Genomic DNA, 11010 nt, shown 5'->3' on the forward strand with positions numbered 1-11010 from the left:
CTGATAAGATAAAAATAACGATGGACTTCAAACAAGTTTTACAAATTGTTGTTATCGTTTTATTTGATGATCTTGAAACAGGGGCGTCGCGTGGGGTGAAGCATTGCTTTAAAACTTTAAAAACGTATTACGTTATTATTTAGTTATATTACTCTTCAAGTTATTACTTTTGAAATAAACTTTGGCTCACAAATGGTTTGCTTTAATTGAAGTGTTTTTATCTTAGTTGATTAGTTTTAAAACATATCAAAAAAATGTTCTTTTTAAATACTTGAAAATTTCAGGCGCCCCCTAACAAAAATACCATACGTCGCCTCTATACTTGAAAAATCTGAGTTGATTATTCAAAATTTGTGCAACTTTTAATTTTTTAGGTTTATCAAAAAAAAATAGTTTGAATCTTTAAGTAAAACATATTTGCTGTAAAAATAAGAATGCACAAATAGTAAATAATGATTATTTTCAACTATATCAAATGTTGTTTAAAATGTTTCTCAGTGCATTACCTTCATATTTTTTAATTAATCAGATTTATCTACTCACTGAAAACATAAAAAGTACTCTATTTAAAAAATTTAAACTTTAAAAAAATACCTTAATGCAATAAAAAAATTGTTTAAAAGCACATTATTTCTGACTATGCACTGTCTTAAAAAATTAATCGGAAAACTTTGTTTATCACAAATGAATAATGTCTACCTAATCGAAGAAAAAACTTTAAAATCTAAAACTTGAAAAACCTCTCACGTATATTTTTTAGTCAAACCCCAAACTATGTATTTTATTCGAAAACACAATTAGATGAGTTTTTGGTATTATAGCGTTAGTAATAGCTGATAAGCGTTTACATAATAAACAAAGAAAATTCATAAAAACAAATTTGTATGGCTATTGATACCACCACACCATAAGTGCATACAGCCTTAAGCGTTACATTACTTTTGGAAAAGTTTCATTAAATGGTTCTAATTTTTTTAGTTTTGACAAAACTAGAACTTTCCTCAGCTTAAAATCATTTCCATTAGAATACTTTTTAATAAGATACAAAAACACATCAGACTGAAGATTGCAAAAAAAATTAAGGTGAGAAAAATATTTGTTTTTTTTGCTAGCATATAGGCTTGACTAAACTAACAATACAATAAAATTAGGACAATTTTCAGCTTTTCAAGAGTTCCACATATTAGAAAGGTCTATATTTTCAAAAGCTGTAAATTTGAGAGACTTATTTTTTTGAAAACGTATAGCTGTAAACAAAAATTTTAACGTTTTAACGCTACAAAGTTTTTTATTAAAAGTATACAACACAAATTGTAAAATAACTACAAGTAAACTATAACTGTCAAGTTAAAGCCTAAAATATTATATTAGTTATACATTTTAGTTTTCTCAAAAAAACTAAAGATTTAATAATATCAAGTATACTGGCTCAACTATAAACTAAACATTCGTTATTTTAAAACAGTTTTATATTCAAAATCATTTAACACAAACTAAGCATTTACTTTTTTGTATAGTCATTATGTTTTTATTTTAGAGATAAAATACTACATTTGTGCTAAAACTTTTGTTTTAATAACTTAATTATTGAACAAACTTTAAGAAAAATTACGTTGTTTTTAAAAATCTCAAAACATTCTGCTTTAAAAGTGTATAAGTTTAATTTAAGTAACTTATGGTTAAACTTTATTACGACATAGAGTATAATACAAATAAATTAAGCCTTCCTCGTAGTTTTAAGAAGTCCAACGCAAATAATTTTACTTCCTTTGTTTTTTATAACGGTAGTATTATGTAGTTAACTTTTACATTTTAAATTCAAAAATAGTAGTACATATTAAACTCTAAGCTGAGTTAAATTACATATCTAAACAATTAAAAACGTTTGTGTAAACGATATTTTAATTAAGTTAGTTAAGTTTACTAAAACTTGTAGCCTACGCTTCAAAAAAATATGTAATGTTTTGGTAAAGTTACGTATGCTTCCTTTTTAATACTTTCAATTTACAGCACCTGTTCAAAACTTTATTTGTTTATGTTATTCGAAACGTTTAATCTCTTTAAATTACAAAAAAAGAAAACACGTACTTGTAAACAAATGCTATAATATTACTTTTTGAGCTCAAAACTTACAAACAAAAAATCTAAGAATTTTTAAAGTTAAATTTTGAAAATGGTAACATTCTTATAATCAAAAATCATTATTCAAATAAACCTTTTTCTCAATTTTTTTTTTGCCATTTTAGTCTAAGTAAAAAACTCGTTAAAAAATGGGATATTTTTTGGAATTCTATATATTTCTACTGACTACTTACGTATATATATTTTTTTTTATACGATTTATTTATTACTTTTATTTCAAAACAGAATTTTTAAATTTATCAAACTAATAAATTGCGGCCCGTGAGTCAAATGCGTAGTATTTTTAAGCTAAAACAGACTTCTTAAAAACAATTGAATAAAGTTTTTGTAATAAAAAAAAAAAGATTAGATCATTACTCTTTACAAGTGCTCTACTGTGCATTTTTTAAACAATTTTGTTTGAAAATGGGCCTTAATATTAATTATTACAGTTGTTTTTAAATAACTGCGGCCCGTGGAACACTTTATCTATTCAGTTTGGCCCGCGCAAGCTTTTATAAAATATTTGGACCGCGATTTATAAAAGGCTGCCGACCCCTGCTATATGATTAACAACTAATTATTTAGTACAAATACAATACTACTAGTGTCGACTCGAAATTTCTAACTAGTAGTTTTGTACTTATTAATTTATAATTTAAAAAATTTTAATTTAGTAGATTTATTACAGTTTCATACTATTCATAGTGAGTTATCAGTAAATTTTAATCATAGTATTTTGTAACCTCAATGGAATTAAATAGATGTGCAATTTTTTTTAGTTTACTTGATATTGTTTTTACCAATTTATACGAACAATTAATATTAAAAATACAGTTATGGTACTAAACTTTGGTATGTTTCATACAACATAAGTTTAGTTTTTAGTGTTTATGCTATGTGCGTTACATTGTTTTGTAATAATTAAAATATTTACTTTAAAAAAAAGTTCTTTTATACTACTTAAAAATGAAGATCACATCTAAATTGATCACAGATTTACATTTAAATCAAAACTATTGTCTTCTAACAGCACGAAATGTGACGGTAGTATATGAATACTTCAAGCTTTTGGACGTGCACAATACTGGAAGCTTGAATGACTTACAATTCTTTTGCTTCATGAAAAATTCGACAAACCTAAACAGACAAAAAATTAAGGAAGTGCAAAAAATTCTGGATAGATGCGGAGCTGGGTTAATAGATTTCAGCAGCTTTTGTGCATTAATTTGTCTCTTAATAGCTATTAAAGACCGAGTCGCAAAACGTTTTATATTTCAAAACTCAAAGTTTGTTTTTAAACTGCTTGATGAAGACAATCAAGGAACATTATCAGCTAGAGAAATGAAGAAAAATGGGTAAGAGCGTTGGTAACTAATGATATACTGCATTTATAACTGTTTGAATACTATAAAAATGTAAATTAAATTTAGTTAAATTTTATTTAGTTTTGTTACTTATCACTTACTCACTCTCAAAACACCTTCGATAAAAAAAAAACAGCAGCTAGGAATAATAAAAGTTAGTCAATTTTTATATTGCTTTGTTTAAAAATGTTTAGTATTTTTCTTACTGAACATAAATACTTTCTTGCTAACAAAGTAGTTTGCTCATAGTATAAGACTTAAAACATATATGAATTAAACCTGTTTCTTATTCTGCTCGCATATATGATGTTACAATTCTTTTATAAACCCAATTAGAGTATTTTTATTACTTTGTTGAATTTTGTTGTATAAAATTGTACACTTTATATGTTTGTATAACTGTCATGTCAACATACTTACACTTCACTAAAAAATAACTGTCTTGTAATCATTCAAGCAGTGAGCCAGGATATAAAGGCCATATAGTAATCATTTTTATTAAAAATGGCTGCAAAACTGAGCACGTAGGTAATACTTATAAGTCCTATTTGAAACTAACGTTTTTAAATCGTACAATCAAATAATCTAAAAAATACAGTTTAATAGTATTTGATGCGTTTATTTTAACAATCTCTTTGTAATTTACTTCCTAGCCAGAGTATTATATTATGCTGTGGAAAAAAATAAAAGGAATGTATGAGTCCACTGCTGGTTTTAAAACCATGAAAACACTCATAAGGAATCCGGCTTGAAATCAAACTATTCTTAAACTCAAGACCAACCTAGCTAAAGCTGTGTCTTCCAAAACAGTGTAGTTTCATAATTAGAGCATCGTGTTTTTAATCGTGAAATACTTTAACAATAAGATTGCTTATTTAATGATAAGTTACACTGTATTGTTTTTAAATTTTTTAGTTGTTTAATTTTATTTTTTAACACAGCTGTGCGCAGGGTAGTTATGACATACACAAAGTTTTACCCTCCGTTATTCTTTTTACAAATAGATAATGATTGATCGCTTATAATTGAAAACTTTAGAGCTACAAGTTTTCAATTTTTTTTAACCGCTTTTTTATCTACATTACTGATGTTCTTCAACAACATTTCAAGCTAACTAAACTTGTTGTAAAATGGATAGTTATTTTGTAGTAAGCTTAAGTAGCAAAGTAGCAGTGCCTAATGATGAATGAAACTAAAGTATAAAACTTAAAACAAATTTCATTTAGTTATACAAAGTCATTAGCCCTGCATTTCGTTGTGCAATGGAATATTTTTAAAGAATGTCTCAGAAAAAGACTCTTTTTACATTAAAACTTAAAACAGTCTACTTTGTATTATACCGTTTTTTTTTTGACTAATTTGTTATGGTAAAAACATTAATCTTAAATTATACCCTTTGCAAAGATAAAATCCTTCTGGATATAAGCGATTGTATAACTTTACCTACCCAATAAACGTATAACTTTGAATTATCCAAAATAAAAAACTATCTTTTAAACAAAAAAAAAACTTCGCACGCAATTTGGAAAACACTTACAAGGCTAAAATCTCAATAATAAAAACAACAAATTGTGACAAAGTCATGAAGCTCAAGTCTCTAAGCAAGTGTTCACCGGCGCTACGACAAAAAAAAAACAACACCAACAATCCAACCATGTTATCTGGGCCACCAAAGTGAACCCACAATCATTTGTTTACAAAGCACATTAAACTATTGTTATAATAAATACATTAACCTTTAATAACTTTATTAACAAATAGTTATATAAAACTGTTTTGGCGTAATAAAACTAATAAGAAACTTAAAAATTACGTAAAAAAGTTGAAGCTTGTAGTTAAAGCCATTTATATATTATAAAATCGCTAGTTTAGCTAAATTAAAATACAATCTAAAACAAGAAAAAAAAAAAGCTTTAGAATTAAGTTCTGCAAAAAAATAAGATAAAACAAATAAGATAAGAATAAAAACAAATTAGAAAACAAAAAATATGCATAGACGTATGCATACTAATTCAACCAAAACTATCTGAAACAAATTGCATACGTATTTACAGTCGTCGAGTTAATAATAATTTATTATTATTTACAGTATTTTTATATAGGTAATCGTTTTTACTTTATTTTACACAATTTTTTTCTACTCCGCAATATTAATTTTTAAAATAATTCAATTAAAAAAACTGTCAAATGCGTCTTTAAGTTTTAAAGTCATTAAAACTGGGGCTGGTTTCTTTAACTTTCTTTTAATTAGTAATGTGAATTTTTTATTGAGCAAACGTGTTTTGAAATAAAAAATGTTATCAGATTCATTTTTAACTTGAAGCCGGATACCATTCAAAAAATATTCATGAAGTTCGACATATCTGGCGACGATCAACTTGATTACAAAGAGTTCAGATTGTTTACTACTGCAGCCATTGATAACCAGGTAAAAACAATTCAATCCATTTGTTTATTACGTTTTAAATATTTCATACGAGTAGAATGTTTCAAGCTAATGTTTTTGATTTACCTTAATTTAAGTTTTTCATATATAAATCTCATCACTTCTCGCAAAAATTTTAGTAGTATCAGAACTTTTTTTAACTTTTTCTATAAAAAAAATAAAGCATACTGTTTTACCAATAAAAAAAACATCGTTATGATTGAAAAATTTTTATACCATTTAAACACCTGTCAAAATTAAACAGTTTGTCAGAATTGTTTCCGCCTAAGTATTATTTGTAAAAGGTAAACATATATTTACTTAATCATTCTACAATATTTTTCTGTATTCATTGGTTGTGTGATTTAAGTTTGTTGCATTTCCTTGATTGAAACAGCCATAAGTCATTATAAAGCAAAATAACAGTTTGTAACACATACATACTTTTATAAAAACAAACTATAACAAATTGTATAAAATCTTGTTGTTAAGTGTAAAAAACTAGTTTGTTAAAGTGTTTTTATTAAGCTCTAATCGATTAAAAACAGATAATCATACTTTCATGAGTACCATTGAAATTAATCTGTACTTAAAAGCTTTAGATTCATACAATTTAGTTACTGAGTACTAACTCTTCATAGACTACGATCCTTTTTTTTAGTAAAACAGAACTTTTATACATTGCTCTGTTCGTTAAATACCGCTGTAAAAATAATTAACTTAAAAATGCTAATAAGTATGGCCTAAGATTTTATTTGAGATTGTTTCTATCTTTTTAATCTTCTTTATGATAAGAAACTTTTTTATCTAAAAAAATATTTAGTGTCAAACATATATTATTGTCAAGCACTCTTAACTCACACAAATAACTTAGTTTAAATTCAGTGAGTTTTTTAAGTTATAATTAAAACTGTACTTGAAATTTAACTTAAGCAATGTTGAATTCAATTTTTTGATTTTAATTTTTCATATTAATAAGCATAAAAAAAGACTAATAAATATTTTTTAAAGATTTACTACTGTTCTTTAATTAGTTAAAATAAGAAACTTAAGTAAATATATAAGGTTAAAACTTATAGAAATTAATAGTTAAAAAATCTGTTCAAAATATAGATTTAATCGTTTGCTAACAAAATTATTTATTTCCTTTTAAAATCCAGTTGAAGTGTGTTGATTCGTTGACAGACAGAAAAATATGTTGGTACAATAAAGGAAGACCACTATATAATTTGTTTTTATTTTAGCTAAAAAAGCTACTAATGAACTTACCAAAAATGTTCTTAACTTTATAATTAACTTAACTTGGTAAAATCTTATAATACTAAAACCTTGAAAGCTGTTTTATTTTTACAAAATCAAATATTTGATTCAACTGTATTTAAATTTGTTTAAATTTAAAGTAAACTATTTTATTACTTTTTATTTAAGAATGAGTTAGAAGAGTACCGTAAAAAGAATCCGAAAAAAGAAGCTAAAAGTGTAGCTGGAAGCCTTAGGTCTAAAAGTAGCATCAAATCCTGGTTTAAATAATGATCTAGTCATGTAAGATCTTAGTTTTAAGCACATTTTTACTAGAATTTTTTTTAGTTTGTTTTCTTTTTGTTTTTGTAATAAACTTTATAGTTTTAGTCAGTTAATGGATATCTAAGATTCAAAATATTTATCTTTTAAAATCAAAAAAATATTACTTATCGTAACTATAAAATAAACTATTCTTTACTTTTCTACGTGATAATTAAGAATTTAAGTTAACTTTTTTATATCCGACAAGTTTGTTGCTCATATTATAACCAGGTTTTACTTTAAAAGTTTATACTTTAGTAAGTTTTTTTTATAAAATATAAATTTTAAAATTTAATGTTAAAAAAGTTGAAATTACAAAGAGTTATTGGGATTACAATTTTTAAAACGCTGTACGTATATAAATTAGAGTTTTAATTTTTTTTATTTTTAAAAGTTCTTAATATAGAAAACTATATTTATGTCACTATTAAATTCAAATAAGTACTTATGATTACTCTAGAAGACATAAAGTACTATGTTGTTGATTTTTTCAATAATTGTAATATAGAAACTACAGAAAATGTTATACCAATACCTGTATAATTACTCTAATAATTTCTAAACCTTACAACATCTGAACAAAGAATAAAATAATTTCGATTCCAAAATTTCTCATGTAAATGTTTTTATGCAATGTTTTTTTTTTATAACAGTATAGATAACTAAGTCATGTCAAGGAAAGCAATATCTAAACTAGTGCTTTGTGAATACCATTTTGTAACCTCTAGCACTAGCTAAAAAAATTTAAAGTTTTTAAATAAAACTTAAATGCTTAAATATAAAATATTTTTTTTGGGAAAACTATGAGTTTTTTTTTTATTAAAAAAGCTGTACTCATCAAGGTGCTCAAATTTTTCACCGCTAAAGGCCATAAAGATTATCATATTTTATGATTTATGCATCTCTTGACTTTGCTTTTCTATTGCTTTTTGTTCTTGTATATTTACTCTTGTTAGTTTTTTTACTGTGAAACTACTGTCTAAAATTGGCTTGTATCCGTTTATTTGCTGCTTATGATTTACATTCAACACATCTATCTCTTAATTCTACTGTACATTATCAAAATTTGCTAAACAACATTCACTGAGGTCTTACTTCAGAACCTAGGGTTTTTATTAACAATGGCAAAAAAAATAAGCTGAGTGACCAAAAACTAGTCAGTGTCTCCATAAAAGCTTGGTTGATTTTATTTAAAATCCTAAATGTAAATTTTAAACCTCCAACAAATTTTAATTCTACCTTGAATATAATTAACTTGTTTTATTTTAAAGTCACTAACAGCATGGCTTTTAATATATGTGGGCAAATTATGTTTACAAAGCGCTTTAATAGAATATTTTTTTTGAAAGCGTTGTGCTAAAGTAGTTTACTTTAACATTTATAAACAGTGTAAGCGTTGTACTAAACCTAAAGGAATTATAAAAAAGTAAAACTTAAAAAAATAATCGACTAGAATACCTCGAGTATTACTACAACTTATTAAATAAATTAAAATATAACTATAAAAATAACACTGAAACAAAAACATTTTTTACCAAGTATTTCACAGTAAATCATGGTTTTTAAAAAGGTTCCAACTAGGAATTTTAGTAAATATGTAAGTTACTGTAAGTAAATGACAGATTATAAGTTAACTAAAATACAAAAACCGAAACAAACTTAATCTCATTTTTGTTCCAACTACAGTTGATCAGAAACTTAAAACAGCGTTCAACCTTAAGCATTTGAGAGTCGGTATATTTTAAATAGAGTTTCTAAAAGAGTATTTATGTTATAAATAGTAAATAATGAACTTCACACGACCAACAGCATCAGAGACAACCTACGATAGGTTTCGTCCTAATTAAACTCGTCAGGCAAGCATACTCGCGGGAAACTGCTGTTGTGATCTCACCAAGTGGGTTTTAGTACAAAGTACTTAGTGACCGCTGTGAGTAAAGTAGAAAAAACTGCCGCGGCTAAATCATTTGCAACCCAACGTCTCAGACATTGTCAGCTTATTGAGAGATTCTAGTATGTGCTCTTATGTTATAAATCAATAATCAAATTTATTAATTAAAGTATTTATCCTTTATACAGTGTGGCCACTGGTTTTTGGGAAATTTCTTTTATGTTTTTGAAAGTACACATTTTTTGATCTATTTATAGTTCGAAGTATAATATTGTGTTAAATAGTATAACAATATTGAAGAGATATTGTAAAGGCATTTTAAGTGTTTTTTATCAAGAATGATTTTTGATGATTACATTGAATTTATCTATAAGATAAATTTTGTGTAAATCAAAATTCTACTCTATGTAAAAACATTAAAAAATTCAGGCGATTTTGTTCTAAATCCAGGTTTAGTGGCCTGCTTGTTAAGTGTTGCCCTTTGCTCTGAAAAGTATTAATAGTTACTATTTTGGAAAATGATGGAGATTTTGGGAGATTTATTTTAAATTGTAATATCGTTTAAAAAATGCTTTTTTTAAACTTGTTTAGGCGCGAACCAGACTTTTGGATCAATGGCCAGATAATTAAAAACTTCCTTAACTACTTCTACTAGAGTTATACATATAAAAGTACTATTAAAATATGTGCGGTCATTACCATGTGGTAACGGGCAATTCCTGGTTTACAGTTCTTAAAATTATTACACAAGATTGATAGACTGGTAAAAGGGGCCCAAGGTATCTTTTCAAAGTTGTATCTATAATAAATAAAGATGAGAAAACTTATGTACAGGGTTGCCAAATGGTTTCGGCATATTTTCTCCAGGTTTTTTAAATTCTTCGTTATAGGGTCTATAACAGGGGCGTGTTTTGACTAGTTTCCTGTGTACCCCATGAAAAAAAAGATAAGAAAAGTTTATAGTATATCATTAAAAACGTTGTTTATTGACTTTGTTCTGGTTATTTGATAAACTTTGAATAATGAATGTTGAATTTATAACACTGAAAGATAAAAAAGTTTCCTTTACAAAAAATGCTCTTTTTTGCCCAGCTGAAATAGATTTTAAATAAAATTTCAATTGTGACGTCATAATAGGTAAAAGTTTTAAAGTAGCATTTTATTTCTAGGAAACTTTTTACTATAATGCTCTTTGTTTCCACTAAAAATTGTTAATTAGTGTAAATAACTTTTAATACAGTATTGTTTTTGAACTAGGAAGTACATTTTTACTTAAAAAATGTCCAATATAATCACTTAAATTTTATTTTACTTATTTGGTTGTATATAATAATGTTGTGTGAAGCTTTTGTACTTTAAAATTTATATTTTTTGTTTATGTGTCAACCAACTGGGTTTAAACCTTGAAAAGTTAAATTTTTAGAATTTTCAAATTTATCTTTAGACCTGCCAATTTATTCTTTTATCATTTATTGCTGTTTAAATATCTTTCTATTTAAGTTGTTTTATTTTTGTATATGTATACCACAAATTTTATTCTTGATTTTTTGAAATTTCATTATTAGTATTCCTGCACCATCAGGCAAACATTTAATTATAATTTTAAAGATTTTTAGTTTAGTTGTAAGTTTAAACATTTTTTG

At 25.6% G+C, this 11010-nt stretch overlaps 1 protein-coding gene across 1 annotated transcript; it reads left to right on the plus strand.

Annotated features, from left to right (window-relative positions):
• Positions 1 to 3090: 3090 nt before the first annotated feature.
• On the plus strand, positions 3091 to 9993 carry LOC145843009 (EF-hand calcium-binding domain-containing protein 9-like). The gene is made up of 4 exons (XM_082950478.1): positions 3091 to 3479; positions 5793 to 5916; positions 9286 to 9373; positions 9959 to 9993. Exons 1-4 carry the CDS (start codon positions 3091 to 3093, stop codon positions 9991 to 9993), a joined length of 636 nt encoding a protein of 211 aa, XP_082806604.1.
• The last annotated feature ends 1017 nt before the right edge of the window (positions 9994 to 11010 follow it).

Source organism: Thalia democratica, chromosome 8 (assembly GCF_965202585.1).
Source record: "Thalia democratica chromosome 8, ktThaDemo2.hap1.1, whole genome shotgun sequence".
Lineage (NCBI taxonomy): Eukaryota > Metazoa > Chordata > Thaliacea > Salpida > Salpidae > Thalia > Thalia democratica.